This window comes from Brachyistius frenatus, unplaced genomic scaffold, assembly GCF_029030835.1.
Source record: "Brachyistius frenatus isolate BFR_SWC_R1_liver_20210118 unplaced genomic scaffold, ASM2903083v1 Contig_177, whole genome shotgun sequence".
NCBI classification, from domain to species: domain Eukaryota; kingdom Metazoa; phylum Chordata; class Actinopteri; family Embiotocidae; genus Brachyistius; species Brachyistius frenatus.
In genome coordinates this window covers 155,322-175,286 of record NW_027210776.1, presented here as the reverse complement: position 1 = coordinate 175,286, position 19,965 = coordinate 155,322, and the positions used below count along the sequence as shown (strand labels likewise).

Below are 19,965 nucleotides of genomic sequence, written 5' to 3'. Positions count from 1 at the left end.
CCTTTGCTTCATTACTTTCCCCTCTCTCATCTTATTCTATCTCGGTATTCATCGATAGTAAAACCATTACAGAACCTGGATGAAGTAGCACGTCTACTTTAGGACATCATCTCCGGTCTAAGTTAATCACATTGTGGCCTTTCACTAAATAAAATGGAGAATATGGGAGAAATAACAGCCACATTAACTGTATTTTGACTGAGTGAACATCATCAAATCTTTTTTTTCCTGCGTCCCTCGGTGCTCTGCGGTCGAGACCAGCAGGTGCAGGAAGAGGCATTACAGGACGTTGTTGGTGTCAGCTTTTACACCTGGTTAACATGGATCAGACTCAGACAAGAAGCATGTGTGCAGGTGGTGGTGGTGGGGGGGGGGGGGGGCACACCAATCAAGTGCATGACCTTTTAAACAGCAGGACTAATGCACACACACACGATGCATCAGCGTCACTTCATGGTAATTCAAATGCACGGAAACACAAATACTTCCATTAATGTTAATGACCTCTGCTGTGTGTGTGTGTGTGTGTGTGTGTGTGTGTGTGTGTGTGTGTGTGTGTGTGTGTGTGTGTGTGTGTGTGTGTGTGTGTGTGTGTGTGTGTGTGTGTGTATTCCTATTCACTAAACAATGACGTCAACAAATGGTGAATTGTTTTGTTGCCTGTAAGTTTTTAAATGACATTTTCATAAGAATGAGAGACATGTTTTCTCAACCAATTATTAAAAGTACAGAAATGAGAGTTTTCCTGATAATCACAGCTGGAACGCTCAACGTGGACTTCCGCTACTCAAGGTCGGTCTTGTGCTGAGAAAAGCAAGAAGAGAACGTCTTCTCGTCTGAAAGTTTACCACCTAAACTCTGGTTGCTCTTTTCTGATCATTCATACGTTTCCAGCCTCTCTGGGATCAAAAAGAAGCAGAAGTAGATTGTTTTCCACCGTGAGCATCACCAGCAGAAACAGAGTCAGAAGGAAATTTAACACATCAGTCTGACAATCAGACTGAACTACCGTTTCGTTTCTACTTTTTATTATTCAGTCTGACATCCTGTTTGTGTTGGCGGTTTAGTTTTGTGGCTGTGACTCACTCCGATTTCATCTCAGGTGCTCAAAAACACCCCGAAAATAATCCACAAACACAGCGACAGAATTCAGAAAAGCTGAGTTTCCAAAGATTTTCAGTGTGAATCAAGCTGCTAATCCAGAAACCAAAGCTGTTGTGAGCGCTAACACCAACTGCAGCTCCTTCCACACACTTGGAGGCGTGCTGCTAACGAGAAGCTCCGTGTTAGCTGTTTACATCCATGACAGGCGTGTCAGAAGTCAACACGCTATTGTTTCCAGGCACCAGGTGCTGCTAAACAACTTAACTGTGTGAGTTCACACTCACAAAGCAATCAAAACACTATTATGGTTTTAATGAGTTTTCTGCTAATAAGAATTGCGACACACGTAAGCAGCCTCAGGAAATGAGTTTCAGACTCTACCTTCGTTTTAAACAAACAGTTTTCCCGTCAAACGCAGTCGATCAGATACGCATGTTCTATATACTCCAAACAGAAACCATGACATGCAGCCAGTAAGCTGCTGAGGCGGGTTTGTGCTTTTTGGCTTTAGTTCAAGCTTTTTATTGAGATTTTTCACCATCGCATGTCATTTCCTGTCATCAGGGAGAAGTTTTTTAAGTTCAGTTGAAAACAAACACAATTACAGCGCCAGCGAGGGCCGCGTGGTCTGACTGATGCTGATGAGCCTTCTGCAGAAATAACCAATTCATTCACGAGCTGATTAACGTGAAGGTGTTTGCCACGACAGCTACGCCATCCGAGGAAGTCGCCTTGTTTTTCCTCCATTTTGACAGGCGCCGCGGTGATTTCACCGGCGGTGATTTGCTGCGAGGACGAACGTCCGATGTTGTGATTCACAGCTACGAGGTGTTAAATCCTTAAAGCTACAAACTGAGGAGCGAGTTGCACACTTCCTGTCAGAGCACCTTAATCTCAGGTGACTGTAAACAGACGCAGGGCCGGAGGTAAAGTGGGTTCGGTGGGTTTCCGTAACACCTATTCACCACCTGCAACAGTCCAGATCACCACAGAGCAGTCTGACTGTAGACGTCATCCTGTCTGATTTATTCCTCTTTACACAAAACAACATTTCTACGTCTGACGGGTCAACAACAGAGCCAACGTCCCGTCCGACACGTCAGTCACAGCTCGTCATCGCCTGCTTCATCACCATGAAACCAAAAATAATTGCTCAGAATATTAATTTATAATAATAACAATATTTGAGTCAAAACAAGATTCACCTCTACACATGTAAGAATATAATTTTTAATCAACACAGCAGATTTTGTCTCAAAAGTTGAAGTGATTATTGATCCTGCAGTGAACTGCAGCTTAAATGTTCTGCTTTGAAAATAGAAAAAAAATATGTAAAACAACAACAAGTATAAATACGACGTTCCACGATGCAATAAGAACTGCACAGTTTCAGTTGAAGCTCAGATGATCTCTTCAGTTTGTGGTCGACTGTGTAACTGAGGTTCAATGTGTTGCTCAAGGACACTTCGGCACGTGGACAGGAGGAACCGGGGACCTACATCTGCTCTACCATCTGAGCCACAGACACCTAAAGTACATCGTCTTTACATCAGTGATTCTTCTGAATGAACAACATTTGTCTCATTTCATCTCCACCCTCATCTCAACTCCTGTGAGGATGCGGTGACCTCTGACCTCTGGTGTCCTCGTCACAGAAGTCTGTATGTGACAGGGAAAAGAGGAGGAATAATAAAAAACAAAGACATGTCAGGGCCCGGGCCCCGTTCTTGTGTTCTTATGAAAGCCGACTGCCCGAGGCGTCACACTTTGTTCAAAAAAAAAACTAAAAACCTTCCCAGAAGCTGAACCGGACTGATTTATCTCACACTCGCCAGGTCGATGTTTTTTAACGAGCACCACCGAGCTGTCTGGGTGGTTTCCACCTGCGGCGCAGATTTGTTCAGGTTACTAAATATTGACGGACCGATCCAATAAAAATGGTGCAGCCGTTTCACTGTATGTTGCAGAGTCACAAAAACTCAGTTGTGTTTGTGTTTGTTTTCTGAGTGTGTTTGTGAGTTTCGAACCCATGAGGTCACGAGTTCTGGAGACAATAACATCAATTTATTAATTAAATTAAAAAGAAGAGGAATCTGGTCAAATGATCATTGGCAGCAACAAGTGCATCATAGAACAGAAGTATAAACATAACCACCACAACCAAAACATGCTTCCAACCTCATTATGAGATCACCGTCCTCACAGCACACTTTAATTACCTTCATTGTAAACATGAATATCTTCAGCATCCTCCTAATCACTACAAGCATCTGCATCTTGCAACACTCACATTGTAATCAGCAGCATTGTAACATCCATCAGCATCATTATCATTATCAGTTACATCCATTATCATCACCACAGACACCTCATCATCTTCATTACCTCCCCCACGAAAATACAATCATGGTTTTATCAGCATTCTCTGGCATTAATCTTCATCATCAACATCATCGCTGTCTTTTCTGGAGCAACACTTTTGAGCAAATCCATTCAGCATCAGATTAACTCCTGTCAACGAGGCCTGAGAGCCCCTCTGACCAGTTATTGGGAGAAAATTACAGCTGGACTCAGTGCTGCCCCCTAGCTTCCTCTACGTGGAACAAACCAGAGGGTATAGGGTGGGGGGAGGGAGGAGGAGCAGGAGACATAGAGAGAAAGAGGAGAAGGGAAGAAGAGTGAGAGAATGAGTCTCAGAGGAAACAATAAGACAAGAGGAGGCGAAGGAGAGGAACACATCCTCAGAGCAGAACAGCAGCAGCCATTCAAAACAGCGTTTAGGGGGGCGAAGGGGGTGTGGAGGGGGGGTGAAGGTGGGGTGAAGGTGGGGGGGGGGCTTCACCGAGAGACCAGCAGAGATTAGAGATTAACAAATCCAAGGCCAGCGAGTAAAACAGGCTAACATGCTTCCACACCCACACTGCAGCAACCAGGGGAAAACAAACCGGCACAAAAAAAGCACTGCAGTCAAAACAACACACACACACACACACACACACACACACACACACACACACACACACACACACACACACACACACCCACCCACACACCCACACACCCACTCACACACCCATACCTTCCTGCACCGCCTGGAACGGGTTGTTGGGCTCGATGAGTTTAATCGAGTGTGTGATCTTCTCGCTCTGCAGGATGTCGTCACTCAGACTGAGGTCGGACACCGCCAGCTGGAACACCTCGTCGTCCCGGACCGCGTTCTCCTCGAATATCGCACCTGTGGGACGGGTCAGAAAACAGGAAGTGGTCAAGAGGTGAGCGGGGTCCAAAAAGAACAGCTGGTGTAAAAGGCAAAAAGTAAAAGCTCCATCTTTAACTGGAGCTCAGACGGTCAGTAACTCCATCCATTTTAGTCATCAACAGAACCTTTGATATTTGTGAACCAAACTAAGCTCCTCCTCTTTCAGCCTGCTGACGTCATACCTCACCTTAAAGCAGGGAATGACGTCATAAGTTTATGAAGAAAAATCTACTAAAATGATAAAATGTGAATTTAAAATCCAATGAAAAGTGAATTTATTACTCAAATGTGTTTTATATTTTTCTGGAGAGCATTAAACGGTGTTTTTTGTAGCTTCCTGTTTTAAAAGTGACCAATTAGCTCGCTAATGCTAATAACATTATCGTCCACAAACAACACGGCGGCTTCACTTTAGGTTCACAGTCGTTAGCAAATAAAAAAGGGGGAAGGTCGGAGCTCTCGCATTTTTATTTTTTTATGTTTAATATTTGCAGACACAAACTTTTTAAATCTGTAGTTGTCCGTCCGTTAGCTGCTGTGCTAACACCTAGCGGCTAACAGCTGTGCCGCTGTCGCAGCTATCTTCCGGTTAGCTTCCTGTTAGCTTCCGGTTAGCTTTCGACGGCAACATCCGGTCACTGTCGGCCCGGTAACGGTTCCGGTGAAACGGTTCCGCTCTTCTTCAGAGACCTTCCGCGTCTTCCTCTCAGTGATACGAACTGACAGTCGATTACCTGCATTGTTTACACCTGTTAGGGCTAACTGACATCAACTGTCAATCATGTGCGGAGCGCCCCGCCCTTCTTCAATTAGCCAATCATCAGCTGCTCTCTATAAAATATATGTTTATATTATTAACATCGGTTTTTTTAACTTTGGTTACAAAAAGATCAACAATAAAAAAACAGGAACCACAAATATTATATTATTTGAAATTAGATCATTTAAAAATAAATAAATAAACCAGAGGACGTCTTTGTTTCGTAGCGTAATTGTACCTGATTTTGTTTTTAATGTCTCTTTGATGTTGTGCAGCCTTTTGATCAACTTTTTGCTGAATCTACATGTGCTATAAAAATAAAGAAAAAACTGTCACAACATTAAGAACAACTTTGTAGCATGAGTTCTTCCAGGTTCAGATATGTACGGCAGCAGATCGTGACTGAAGGACAGACGGAGGGACAGACAGGCGGACGAACAGATGGTCTGATGCATCAAACTTTACGGATTCTGTTCGGACGATTTGTCAGCCACAATTAAGAAAACCACGCCTACAAGTGAGAATTCAATTTGCCAGGCTGCTTGTGCTTAAACATCTCGCTCCAACTCCCAGAGCCTCGAGGTGGATTCGGAGGCGGCGAGGAGACGCCGTGCAGCTCCTGGGCTTAATCAATCAATCAATCAATCAATCAATCACCCACTTCTGAAATTGCACTCAGTCGGGCGTTTTCAATTAAGAATGAGTCTTGTTGCACCTGTCAGAGGGACGGTGAGGGAATTGATGAGGTTTATATTTCTCCTCGCTGCCGCAGACTGGTGAGCCTCAAACTTGAACAGGTTTAATTAATAATGAGTGCTAAGAGGTGGAGGAGGCGGACTCCGGACCCACGGGGGCCTCTGTGAGCTCAGGATCGATCCTCCATGAATTTTATGCTCCTCCAGCCTCTCTTCTGCTGAGAAAACTGGCCAAATTAAAGGGTCAGTTCATCCCAAAAATACATCACTCTCTCTTGTCAGTTGTATCTATCTGTGCTGACAGCTTTAATTAAATTGTCCAGGCTTTGTGATATCGGCCTCCACCATACATAGATCAGAAAGTGAAAAGTTATAAAAAAAAATTCTGCTTTTAATCCAGAGTGACTGGGAGGCTAAATCTGTAATGTCCAACAAATATATCACAAAACCTTGACAGAAAACAGCTGAAACATGTGATAATACACTTGACGAGGTAAATGTGTGCTTTTAATCCACTTTTCATTTTATGATGATTCTATATTCTCATCCGTCGGTTCAGAGTGACGTCACTCATCGGTTTGTGAGTTTGGATTTCGCCAGTTGCAGTCTTGTTATTTTGGAGCAGGAAGTGACCATATTTGGACAAGCTGGGGGAGGAGTGAGCGGAACCCGAGGACGCTATGCCCCGCCCACGTACATGGAAACCTTACTGCACCACAGGCCTGTCAATCAAACCGAAAACACGTCTTTTTGAGGGATGATGGGATTATTTTCAGATGGACACCCAGAAAACTAAAAATATATTTTTTCAGAGCCAGCCCCGAGTGGCCCTCGGTGGTATTGCAGCTTCAGTCACTTCTGCATCGGCCTCATTTTTCAGAGCCAGATGATACGTCTGTAGTTTGTTCCATCATAACAGGAACCCTTCGCTGTAAGTGTATGAATACCTCATCTTACTCTAAACGCAGCAAATTTCACTGAAGTGTACGTAACGTTTGATTAAAGATGGACTGATATTCACTGTATGACCAACGAAACACCAGTTTATCTTTCTCTCACAGCGTCTCAAACCACCTGTTGTCATTCATCCCACCTTGATACTCTGATCTCCGTGCTGCAACACCGCTGTGGTGGCGGGGTGTGGTTAGCTCAGCTGCAAGGGGTAGAGAGTGGGAGGAGTGGTTCAGGGAACGGTGCCGGGCAGGTGTAATGAGCACAGCTGAGCCAGATAGGGACTGATGAGCTCTCCCTTATAAAGGGAGCAAGGAGAAGGAGGCTGAGGAGGAGCGGTTGCACAGAGACATTGGTGTATGGGCCGGGCAAATAAAGACATTTTACACCCGAACGTCCGACTGAGCGTGTCATGTGTCCAGGAGGGACCCCGGTAGCACCAACCTTGCTACAACCACGCTGTTCCCGAGAAAAAGAAAACACTGTAAATCCTGCCGTACAAACACACGCCTGCAAAGAGCCAGAGTGCATTTGACTCCTAAAAACATCCATCACAAGCACAGCACCGTTTGCAGATCACCCATCTTCCACCAGAATTGCTAGTTTTGTTCCCAGTGGCGGTCTAAACATGCATCAGTAAATACATCCCAAAACATGCAAAACGTTCTGTTTGTACTTCTTCTTAAAAAATAACTTCATGATCTCAGCAAGTGGAAGCTTTAATTAATCAGGACAGATTATTAAAATGAATATTAAAGTGCTTAATAAAGACCGTATCTCTCTCCAGATAACTAAAAGCACTCTGTAGTGATCAGTACATGGTTGTATCACACAAACTCAGAGGTGTCAAGAAGTTTTACTTGACATTTTAGCATTTAGCAGTTTATTATTTGTTGCATACAAATGTTTAAACCCTTAAAGTCAGATTATTGAATGTCCAAATGAGCTGACTAGTTAATAAAGGCCACATAAATGTGGAAATCTGGTTTAAGTATTGAAATGAATGTGTGATTTGGAGTCTGACCTTTCGAGGCGTATTTGCAAACATTCCTGCGCCACATCCAAGGTGGCAACTTCACACCAGCCGGCAGCCAAATGCAATTTATTTGCCACTGATGCAAAAACAATGTATTGGAGCTGGTAAGTTTATCAAGCCTCCTCCGGTCTCTGGCAGGTAATCAAGCAGCAGTGCAAGGCTTTGTGTCCCAAAGCCCCAGCTGGCTGCGAAATCAGAGAAAGCGGCTGGTTTACTTGGGGATTTAGCGGCCTCTATGATCTGGGACCGTAAACTCTGGCTTCTTGCTGGACCTATTAATCTCAGAAAGGCTTTATGGAGGCTGTGACTCTCCCTGCTGGACAATATTCTCGGGTTTTATTGTAGTCATTGGCTGCCAACTCAAAATGTGAGAGTATAAGATTTAATTTTTTTTCTAAATTAAACTCCTGAATGGCACGGGAGCTTAAAAACGCTCTCTGGAACTAAACTTCCTTCCACTTACTTTCGTATTATATGTATTTATGCAATAACTTGAATCCATTTGCTGGTTTTATTTTATGATTTTAACTTCAGGAAACTGTTTTATTTCCTGCGACGTGTGAACATAGAGACACGTTTTTAGAGGTGTAAAAATGCATGAAGTGATGAGTTAATACTGTTTAACATGTACTTTAAATGGAAAGTAGGAGACAATAGAAACACTCAAGTGAAGTACCTAAAAAAATGCACGTAAATGGAGGCTTCCATGACTCTTATGTACACAGTACAAATCTGCACGTGTTTCTGCAAAATAACTTCTATTTGTTGTTTGAGCTGTTGTTGTTGTGTAGATTGTCCTGATTTATATAGGATATATTTAGGATGAGAGGAGTCAGCCTCCTCAGCCGAGCACCTTTTCAGTCAGCGCTAGAATCTTTTATTGCCACTGATTCACCACTTTGTGAGTGTACAGTTTTTATTGTGTTCTATTTCAGATGAAATCCTAATCCTAATCCTGGCCATGTGGAAAGGTTTAGCTGCCGAAAGAAGAACAAACCAAACAAGCCAATTGATGAAAACAGTCCATGCGGCTGCCTCGGTTTCAGCACCACGGACAGCGACGCGCCTGCAGCTCCCAGTTCTCGGCTGCCTCGGTTTCAGCACCACGGACAGCGACGCGCCTGCAGCTCCCAGTTCTCGGCTGCGGTTTCCGTCCGGCTCCCCAGATGTGACATGTTGACATGTGATTTCTCAGAGAAACTGAATATAATTACAGATCACTTACATCTCTGACAGGTTGCAGTGATGTACAAATTCTGTTGGGAAGATGGATACAGCCCCGTGTTAAATAACAGCAAACAAAGTGAGACGGCCAGTCATCTTCAGAGTACACAAGGAGAATCCAGACTGCCATTCACAGAGACGGACTTTATCTCCGTGATATTATTGTAAAAGGAAATTTAGAGGACGAATGTGACCGTGCTCTCGTTTTATCACATCTCAGACGGCCGAGGGTCCCACTGATCGACAGAAAAAGGCTGATTTCAGCAACCACAGTCAATGCAATTATACTTACTGGCCTTCGTCCTTTCATCGCCCTCATACAGGAAAATCTATTTCTATTAAGGGCTTAATCAGTGGTAACACAAGAGGTGCCATTTACCCCCCCCCCCACACACACACACACACACACACACACACACGCACACACACGCACACACACGCACACACACACACACACAGAGGGACAACAACACAAGTGGTGTTACAAACACAAATTACTCTTGTACATGTTACGTGGCAGTGATGCTGCACAAGTCTTCTCCCAGTGAGAGGTGATGACCTGGAAACCTTGCTACCCACACAAGACACTATTATTGATATTAAACCTTCTTAGGATTTCTTACAATAGATTGTCTGTATCTGCAGCTCATTTTTGAGGCTAATATTAATGAGAATACAATGCAAATTATGTAAATTTAAATAATTGCTGTATAAATTCCCAAAACACTTTTGTGTCGTTGTATCTGTGTGCAAATAGATGTAAATATTTTCCTCCAAGCTTTCAATGTTTTTATTATTATTTTTGAGATAAATGGTAGAGATATGACTGAGGTGTCTGTCTGACGTTCAACCGAGGACATAACAGAGACATTATTTATACCATCAGAAAATAAAAAATACAACTCTCTGTGTGCTCTGGCTTTTCTCCCACAATCCAAAGGCATGGCTGACAGGTTAATTGGTGATCTTGAATGGATTGTAGGTGTGAATGTGAGCGTGACTGGTTGCCTGTCCTCCTGTGTGATGGACTGATGATGTCCAGGGTCAGCTGAGAGGCTCCAGTCTCCACTGGGACCCCGTTCAGGATAAAGTGACTGTAGATATTGGATAGAAGACCGAAGTCTGACTTATAAATCTATCGAAGATAAAATGGGGTCGAATTAAAGACCAACAACTCCAGCAAGTCCTCCAAATTAAATGTTAAAATGTATCGTCAGTAACTGTCCTCCATAACGACACATAAACACGTTCTTCTACGTGTGTTATGTGGGGTTTTTTAGCGCCGTTTAAAGCCATTAAAAAATGGTTAAGGTTTACAGCGTGGTTGGGGTCAACAACAGCCACTCAAGCTCTTTTTCACTTTAAATTAAATACATCTTAATAATCTAGATTCTTGCATTTATGCCCCCAAAAAGCACGAGGAGACACGGTTCAGATGGGGAACGGCCACAGAATATAAAAGACGCTGGAAGAGAGCGACGCTGCAGTTTGCGGGCGGTGGCCGATCGTCCCAGTCACAGCACCACCGTGTTCACTTGGCTGACTTTGCAAAATGTGCGGAGAAAAATGAAAAGTAGCCGAACTCTGACCTGCCAGCAGAGCAAGAACCAAAACAGGAAAGTTGAATCCAGCAGCCACGTGAGCTTTAATCAAAGTGAGACAGAGGTGAGATGTGACCTGCAGACACTCCCATCACCGAGGAATCGTGCCATCCATCCAATCAGGTCATTGTGTGGTGAAAACACAGATACTGTGAGGACTTCACCTTCACGTCCAAACACACTAAATCATCCTGATCTCGAGCCAGAATGCATCTGAAGCCAAATGAATAATGTGGAGGTTTAATATGTTGCAAAACACGAGCGCAACAACAACGAGAAGATTTATAGCAGCCAGGATTTTGGACGACATTTCCCCGGAGGCCTAAAGAAGCAGCTATTAATATAATTAAACATTCACATTCCTGTGAGTAACGCTGCAGCTCCATCCTGCGGGAAAACTAAGGGAGAGTATGGAAGAGCAAACCGCAAACCACCGCAGCACCTTGTTTATTTTAGTTCCTCCGTATATGAACACCAGAAATGTGTTTCCACAGCATCAGACGTCATCAGCTGAGCGGAGACAGACAGACAGACAGACAGACAGACAGACAGACAGACGGATGACTGGGAGCTGCACAGATAAACCGCAGGAATCAGCCCGAAGCTGAACTTCCATCCGCCACCTTTTTACCTCCCAAAACCCAACAGCTTTCACACAAGACAGCAGCTCCTCTTCCTCCCGACTGACAGCCAATAATCCTCAGCAGCAACCAACCTAATGCAAATGAAATGTGCATCTGTTCGGATACACGATCGGCCACTTTGGGCTCCCGTAACCGGCAATTACACACGAGATCCATTCCGACTGTGGAGATAATATGGCGGATATTAAGATGCATGGAGCCGCTGCAGCTGCGAGATCCTGTGAAGCATTAGCATGCGTCTGATACCTGAGAGAGAGAGAGGCTGCAAACTTTAAATCGAGCCGGGAGCAAAGTGTCGGACAGCGAAGTCAATCACGGCGAGTAACCTGCAAATGAGCTTCAGGATCTCGTGCAAAACCCGCCAATAATTAGACATGCGTGTAAGTCAGAGGCTGGAAGGACTTGGTGACTTCTAAAATCCATTGATGTCGTTCGGCCAACGGTTACCCAATCAGAGAGCGTGCATGTGGTCATGTGACAGCAGTTCATATCAGTTTGAGGAAACACGCATAATACCGAGCGGGTCAAAAGTTCACCATACATTCGTTTGATGAGGTAGTTTTTTCCAGTTGAATTCACCTTTTGTGTTTTTGCTGTGAGTAAATCAAACTTATTGACACTCTTCAGTCCTGATGAATAAAAACATCAGTAATCGCACCATCAGCGTTATCAGTCGAACCCGGTTCCCTCTCGGGTCGGCCGCTCCGTCCGGTCTCTGTCTGTCTGTCCCGGTGAATCAGAAGCAACACGAACGTTGGGGGTCAAACACTCGACTGCATGTCTCGTTTAGTCCGCCATCATCGTGAAGCTGCTGCAGTGAGAAACATGGCTGCTCTGTGTGTGTGTGTGTGTGTGTGTGTGTGTGTGTGTGTGTGTGTGTGTGTGTGTGTGTGTGTGTGTGTGTGTGTGTGTGTGTGTGTGTGTGTGTGTGTGTGTGTGTGTGTGTGTGTGTGTGTTCAGTGGAGGTAAATGGCCTGGCTAAACCTTCACTGAGACGGTGCAGGAAGCCTTTTGCGTTGCTCTCTAACTAGGTTAGTTCATCTTATTTAGCGGCGGGGCGAGAAAAAGGCCGCAGCTGTTCATTTCGCCGTGCCAAACTCGACAGATTGGATTCCTGCAGTTCGAGCTCGCCTTTCCAAAACCAGGCGGGCGGATGAAGCAGGACTCTCCCTCCGTAAATCATCCCTCGTCGGCTGCCCGGCTCACGGGACGAGGTAATCTCTCCTCCTCAGGTTCCTTTATAAGAACAGTGACTCGCTATCCGCTCGGCCCTGAGGGACGTCCGGAGGACCTTCAGACCTGGACGACAGTTGCAGGAGACGTGAGGCGCTACAACCAGCTGACATCGGCTTCTGGAGGCTGATACTGACACGTTCGAAGTGATGTCACGTGTTTAAATGTGATATTTGAACATTAATATTCAGCATTTCTTTGGCGTAAGGTTGTAAAAAGATTCCGGAGCACCAAACGGACCTTCGTGGGAGAGACAAAGTCTCTGAAACTCGAGGGACAGAAACCAACAGAGAATCACTACAAACCCGACTATTCGGTTTATTTTAGCCTCCTTCAGCTCCTTGTTTTGGTCCTCGGGCACAGTTATGATATAGATCCTTCTCAGCCGTCTAATCATCCCTGTTTCCAGACCGACACAGTTAGAGACTAAAGAGAGATACTTTTCTCAGGAGCTGCTGGAGACCAAACCGGAGGCAAATGGAGAGTGAATGTTGTCCAAATAATACGATAATGTTGCTGTGTTGATATCAGCATCAACTTTATGCAGTGATGTCACCCGTCGGCCTGTGAACGGCCACTACGAAGACTCCAGTTCGGCATCTCGGCCGTCGCCATCTTGCTGTTTTGGAGCAGGAAGTGACCATATTTGGACGAGCTGGGGGTGATGTGATTGGAAACCCGATGACACTACATCCCGCCCACCTATCGCAGAAACCGTCAGTTTCCCTCCATGTCTGTCCAGTGAAGTCCAACAAATCTGATTCTGTTGCCATGACAGCGGACGATGCTTCACACAACCGTTCTCAGAAGATCTCTACGATCAGTTTTGATTGGAGTCGCACATTCAGGCTCTGACCACGTGTGGAAGATGGTCACGGTCTCACGGGACCACGTGTGGAAGATGGTCACGGTCTCACGGGACCACGTGTGGAAGATGGTCACGGTCTCACGGGACCACATGTGGAAGATGGTCACGGTCTCACGGGACCACGTGTGGAGCATGCTCACGGTGACCTTCGACCTTGAAAAAGTCACCACATCATCATTTTAGTATGAAATCCTTCTCAGAATTAGTGACACACAAACGTGTTCTGAGGTCACAGTGACCTTTGACCTTTGACCACCACGGTCTAATCAGTTCATCTCTGAGTCCACGTGAACGTTTGAGACAAATAATCAACAGAGGAAACTCCAACGAGATACGACGAGCAGCTTCACAAACATCCGGCGGCTCCGCGGTTCATCTCAAAGGAACCACGAAGATTTTAATTTTCCGTCCGGCGGCAGCAGACGTGTTGTTCGTCCGTCGTCGGTGAACGTGTTTCCTCTCCGTCCGTCACCGTCGGGAGAGCCGAGCTCCATCAAAGACGAACAGCTCGCTGCCGTCTCAACACGTCCGATTGGTCGATCTGCTGAGGTCTGACGACCTGCTCTCTGCTGCGCTTCATAACGATTTTACACCTTCCTCTTTGTTTTGTTTTTTTGCTGGAGAGAGACGTCCTTACGAACCCTGAGAGCATCCATCACGTCAGCAGCGCGTCTCGCTGACAGCTCGATGTCTGGAGTTTAATCAAAGGTCGGAGCGGGTCAGGGTCCCGCTCCGACCTCCGGTCAGACAAACCGATGTTCCTCCAGTCACAAACACAACACCGCAGCAGCTGCTGCTACTCAGTTTGTGCACATCCAACCTCCAAAAAAAAACCGAGGGGGCGGGACTAATTACAACCAGCAGCTGCTGTGATCACGAGATGAAAACCTGCTCAGTCCTGGAACCTGACAGCACCAACGCAGTGAGTGGGTCAGAGGCCGGAGCGCATCGACTGAAGGTCCAACCTTCAGGTTTTTGTCCATATCAGCTCTTTCACAGATCGACCCCCCCGCCCATACCCCTCTCCCCCGCCACCACCACCACCTCCCTGCCACTGATCCACCATAGGGAGCAGAGGAGAGGAGGGGACAAACAAACTGGGACGTGTCACCGACAATCAGCAGCACGGCCGGACGAGGCAGATGCTCGGGCGGGGGAAAGAGGGAGGAGGGGGAAAGAGGAGGGGGGGGAAAGAGGGAGGAGGGGGAAAGAGGGGGGGAGAGAGAGGGGGGAAAGAGGGAGGAGGGGGGGCTGGAACACTGTCACATCTGATCTGGGTTCAGTTTTGCTGCGCAGACTGTCAGAAGGTTCAAGGGGAACAGCGGAGGCCCTGAACGCAGCCGGCCAGCCAACCAACCGGGGCTCTGCAGCTTCGAGGACGTTGCAATAAAGACTTATTTTCAAACACATTTTCCTTTTTAGTGTATTTAAAACGAGGAGTGGAGTTCCTCCTTAAACCGAAACTAAATGGCTCATAAACACAGACCGTATATAAACGTGTTCGTAGCTTCAGGTCTGTAAAATGGTTCTGATCCAGAAGTGCATTAAGCTGCAATACCAGCGAGTGCCACTAGAGGTCGGCTCCAAAAAGCCTCCGGCTCCATAGACTCCCATTCAACTTCTGTCATCAAATCCAAAGTGAATAAAATGTGTCCATCAGTTATCTCGGTGTTGTTAGCTAAAGTCACTCCTTCTTCTTAGTTTTCTGGAGGTCCATCTGAAAATAATCCCTCATTCATTAGAAAAGAAGATTCAAGAAGACCTGTTTTTGGGGGCGTGTCTGTTTGATTGACAGGCCTGCGGTGCAGTCAGGTTACAGCTATCGGTGGGCGGGACGTAGTATCGTCAGGTTTCCGATCAGATCGGTCAGATCCACCGCTGGCTCCTCCCCCAGCTCGTCCAAATATGGTCACTTCCTGCACCAAACCGCTCCGAACTAACAAAGATGGTGACGGACAGAATCTGAACTGGAGGATTCATAACGTTCACAAACCAACGATGACATCACTGATGGTTGATGACATCACTGATGGTCGCCGCGTACTCATAACTTATTTCCATTGGGTTCCTCGGCTGATTCGGAAACAACAAATCTGACAAATTGAGAGATTATTGAATAAATAAATAATGATTCTGTTGCTTTTATTGTGCATTTGCTTGTTTTTCTTGCAAATCTGCAAATCATTTTACTTCATCACAGTAACTTCTGTCTGCACTGAGGTCGTGACCTTTGATCGCAAGTGGAGTTTGTCTCGTTTTGAACCCAAAACGTTGGGAATCGGCTCTTTATTCGACCAAACATTCTGCATCTTCTTGACACAGGAAACAACTCGCTGCATCCACTGCTGGTTTACAGCTCATCTTGTGGACTAAACACTTCTTTGTAGATTCTGTATAGTTCTCTACGAAATCCTTTGGATTGCTGCACCGGAAAGGTTACACACAAAATGATTAGAGCACAAAGCCTTCGACAAGCTGTCATTCATAGCTGTCCAAGTGGTTGTCCAAGGATGATTTTCTGGTATTTCTTTAATAACAACTGCACAATGATCTGCTTTTCCAGCCCGACAGGGGTTCCAACCTGAGGACAATAAAAGCATTCAATAGCTATAAATCCCATTCGAAGAACAGAAAAAATAAGTGTTGTATCGACAGAGACTGGAGCAGCCTGCAGCCTCACTGAGTGTTTCCTGCTGCTGCATCGCTGGAGCGAGTTCACACGTCTCCGAGCTACAAGCTGTGATTTGTACAGCGAGAAAACCTGCAGGGATCCAGCAGCTGACCGGTCCGGCCGTGCAGCAGCAGCCAGATGTTGCAGGCGAGATGCACACTCACATGTCACAACGCTCGCCTGTGATTCAGCCGGACAGCAGAGAGTTCCTGCTCTGATTTACAAACCCAGCCGGTGTCCTCGTACCTGAAACACCTTCGGAGACTTTCCTTTTTTTAATTGCTTCATGTGCTCGTGAATCCTCCAGCTGTATGTTCATGTCGGCTTCTCTCTGGCATCCCTCCCTCCTGTTTGTTGTATTTCTGTTCTCTGTAATCTCATATCACTGTTCCCTGTTGTTGTCGACACGTGCCGAGTGAAGGATTTTCTCCCGAGGGACAGTGAAGTATCCATCCATCTGTCCATCCATTCATCCCTCCGTCCACACTAGAAGACTCACTGAGAATAAATGTGGCCTTTCAACAGGTTTTAAATTCCCTCTGAATGTGTAAGGAAACATAAGGATTCATCTCATCCTTGGAGCTGAAGTTAACAGTCAGCTCATGTAACACTACTTTGTCATTATGAAGTGCTGCAGCCCATAAATTCTGTTTATCAAAACGGGGCCTGACATGTTTCCATAATGGAGATGCAGCGTTTCAGAAGCAATCTGTCACAGAGTCTTTTGAAAAATCACTTCAAGTAGGAAGTGTATTCTGTTCAGCTGAATGGCCCCCTTCCTCCCCCCTCCGTCCTACCCCCCACCCCCCTCCTGGCTAAAACCATGCAGGCCACCGCAGTGCTGCCACCGGTTCCGGTTTGAGCTGCAGGAGAAGAGATATCTGACACTCGGATTTATTTCACGTAAATGCAAATGAGCTGGCGGTCACGTGCTGCATCCAATCATCAGAGTGGAATTAGTGCAAATTGGGGGCGCGGGGGGAGGGGGGTATGTGGAAAGCGCGTGCGGCTCTGAGAGTGTGATCAGTCAGCGCACAATCCCCTCCGGGCCCCTTCTTCTGACTTCTTCAGCTCTATTCTCACACTCCCGTTTTCAGTAAGAGGAAGGGGGGAAAAAGTGACCGGACTACAAATCACAGGAAATCAGGTCAGAGAAGAAGAAGAAGAAGAAGAAGAAGAAGAAGAAGAAGAAGAAGAAGAAGAAGAAGAAGAGGAAGAAGAAGAAGAAGAAGAAGAGGAAGAAGAAGACTGGCTCTTGGATCCCCGCGTTGGTTCAGAGCCCAAACAGTCGGCGTTTGTCCCCTTTGTCATCCCTTCCCCTGGCACAGTTGATTAACATTTCACTCACGTCCAATTCAAAGTTCAGGCTTATAGATGAGGGGAGGCGAGGGAGAGAGGGATGGGGGATGAGGAGGAGAAGGAGGAGGAGGAGAAGGAAGAGGGGGAGGATGGTTAAAGCGAAACCCTCCAAACACCCACGTCGGGCCAGTTTCTCTCAGCAGCCTCAGGTTTTTCTGCATGTAAATGTAAATATGCATCGACATGAGCTCTCTCTTCCTGGAGGAGCAGGGAGGGAGGGAGGGAGGGAGGGAGGGATGGACGGACTGACGGACGGAGGGAGGGAGGGAGGGAGGGAGGGAGGGAGGGATGGTTGCGAGGCGAGGCGCAACACTTTGCGGACACTTCTACGTGCAGGCTGCGCTGCGTGCGCCTGAACCGAGATGCAACAGCCTCCTTCCTCCCCCTACTTCTCCTCCTGGCACGGATCGGAATGATAATCAGGTGTGAGGTCGAGTCCTATTTACGCCAGAGAGGACAGATTGTTTGAAAACCAGCACATGCACGAAAACTCCAACACTGAAATTCTTCCATAACTCAACTTAAACACAGCAAATCTGTCCATATCATACACACATAAAAAAAACCAGCAGTAACCTGATTATCTGCTCAGGTTTTGTGCTTTAAGTCGTTCCTGCATGCAGCCATCAGCCTGTCTCTCCCCACAGCAGAACCCCCCCCCCCCCCTCCAAAAAAAAAAAAAAAAAAAAAGCCCCGCTCGGTTTCTTACCAATGTGAATGATGGAGTCGGCGCTCACTGTGTTGCATTGCAATATCCACAGGGAATGAAATAACAATATCAGCATTTCCATCTCCAGTTTGAGCCAAAAAGGCGCATCCACGGATCCACCTCGCTGATTTTGGCGTTTTTCTCCAGTGATGAGCAAATCCAAAATAAGCGTCGGTGCGTAAAAGCAGCAGCAGAAGAGGCAGCAGCAGGGAACAGTGCTGAGTGAAATCACCACCGAGTAATAATGTATAAAAAAAAAGAAGAAACAAATCCCAAAGACCAAACTGTTGGCCGCGGTCGGAGAGGAGGAAGAAGGGTAGAAAAAGAAAGATAGAGACGCTCCCAGGGCTCCGGAGAGAAACCAAGCCGGGTCAGTGAGGAGGGAAGAAGGGGAGGATGAAGAGAAGACACCGGGGGTTTGTTTCAGAGGTTGAGATCCGCCGGACGAGCAGCTCTGACTCTCTACCTCCGAGTCTGAGACATAACACACTGCAAACTGCGGAGGAGGAGGAGGAGGAGGAGGAGGAGGGACGCTCTCTCTCTCGCTCTCTCTCGCTCTCTCCCTCTCTTTCCCTCCGACCCACGTGACTGCAGAGCCTCTATCTACGGCGTTGGGAAGCCCGTCCGGAGAAAAGAGAGGCGAGGGATGGAGATGGAGAGAGATGGTGGGATGGATGGGAGCCGGTGCGCACCGCGGAGGAGACGTGGCGAGAGGGAACGACGCGCAGAGCTTGTCACGCCCCGGGCGGACTGTCTCTTGATCGGTAGGGGTTTGCGGGATGATTGGTGGGGTGGAGGTCGTGCCGGTGCCGGTGATGAACTTGCAGGAAGAGCACCGACTACGCGTTCCAGGCGGTGAACGCGCTCTGCCTCGCGACTGAAGTTGGTTTTATTCAGCGCCGAGAAGAGAAGCCGTCAGCGCTGCATCGCTGCGTTGCAGTGCAGCTGTTGCACGCGCTGGATCGACTCAGTGTGGTGCAGTTCCATCGCATCACTCTGCCCGTGCTCGTGACTCCGGTGTCCGTGCGTAAACTCAAGGCAGTGTTGGGTTTTTTTGGTCTCGTGATGGAAGGACAACGTAAAGACTCGCTGCTTCTTGTATGTCTCGAGTTGCAGCTGCTTTGAATGGATGTCGTTATAAGTGTAACACGAGCGTGCAGCTGTGCCCCCCCCCCCCCTGCCCTCCCTCCTCCCCGACAGCTTGGAGAGGCTGTGGATGACGCACCGCGCACGGACAGGAGGTGCACACGACTCGAGAAGGTTCCACTTTAACGACGATCTCCCTCAGGAACCATTAAGCCCTCCAACACGCGTGACAGCTTGGGTTGGTTTTTATGGCGTCGCCGCGTGCGTAAAATCTTCCCAGCGCTGCGTGCAGGACACCAGAAACGGAGAAAGGGAGCAAAGGCGTGAATAACCAGACGGGGTGAGGACGTAGAAGAAGTCGTTAGAGCGGGAGGGTTGAGGAAGGAGGAGGTGAGAGTGAAGGGGATGGGGGGATGGGGGGGAGGAGGTGGCGGGATGAAGCCAGGGGAGTTCTCAATAAGTCAGCAGCAGCGCTTCCCGCCTCCACCTCTTCTCACACCGCGGTGGAAACAGGTTTCACGAAGTCTTCTGGAGCCCGAAGCCTCATCCTCGGTGTGTGTGTGTGTGTGTGTGTGTGTGTGTGTGTGTGTGTGTGTGTGTGTGTGTGTGTGTGTGTGTGTGTGTGTGTGTGTGTGTGTGTGTGTGTGTGTGTGTGTGTGTGTGTGTGTGACGTCACTGACCTTTCCCGTGATGTCATTCCAGGTGACGTGCGTCGCGTGCCGGACCCAGGAGAGGGTGGCTGATGTGTCTGTGGGGGGAAGACGG

General features: G+C 47.1%; 1 protein-coding gene across 3 annotated transcripts in view; it reads right to left on the bottom strand.

Annotated features, from left to right (window-relative positions):
• The window catches only part of grid1b (glutamate receptor, ionotropic, delta 1b), a 335,801-nt gene extending 317,033 nt beyond the window's left edge, over nucleotides 1-18,768 (bottom strand). For all 3 annotated transcript variants that reach the window (XM_069717577.1, XM_069717578.1, XM_069717579.1), the window contains exons 1-2: nucleotides 18,115-18,768; nucleotides 4,184-4,339 (exon numbers count right to left, since the gene is read on the bottom strand). In XM_069717577.1, the coding sequence (XP_069573678.1) occupies nucleotides 4,184-4,339; nucleotides 18,115-18,196 (238 nt within the window). In that variant the 5' untranslated portion in view covers nucleotides 18,197-18,768. The remainder of the gene's footprint in view (nucleotides 1-4,183; nucleotides 4,340-18,114) is intronic.
• Between the last annotated feature and the right edge of the window lie 1,197 nt (nucleotides 18,769-19,965).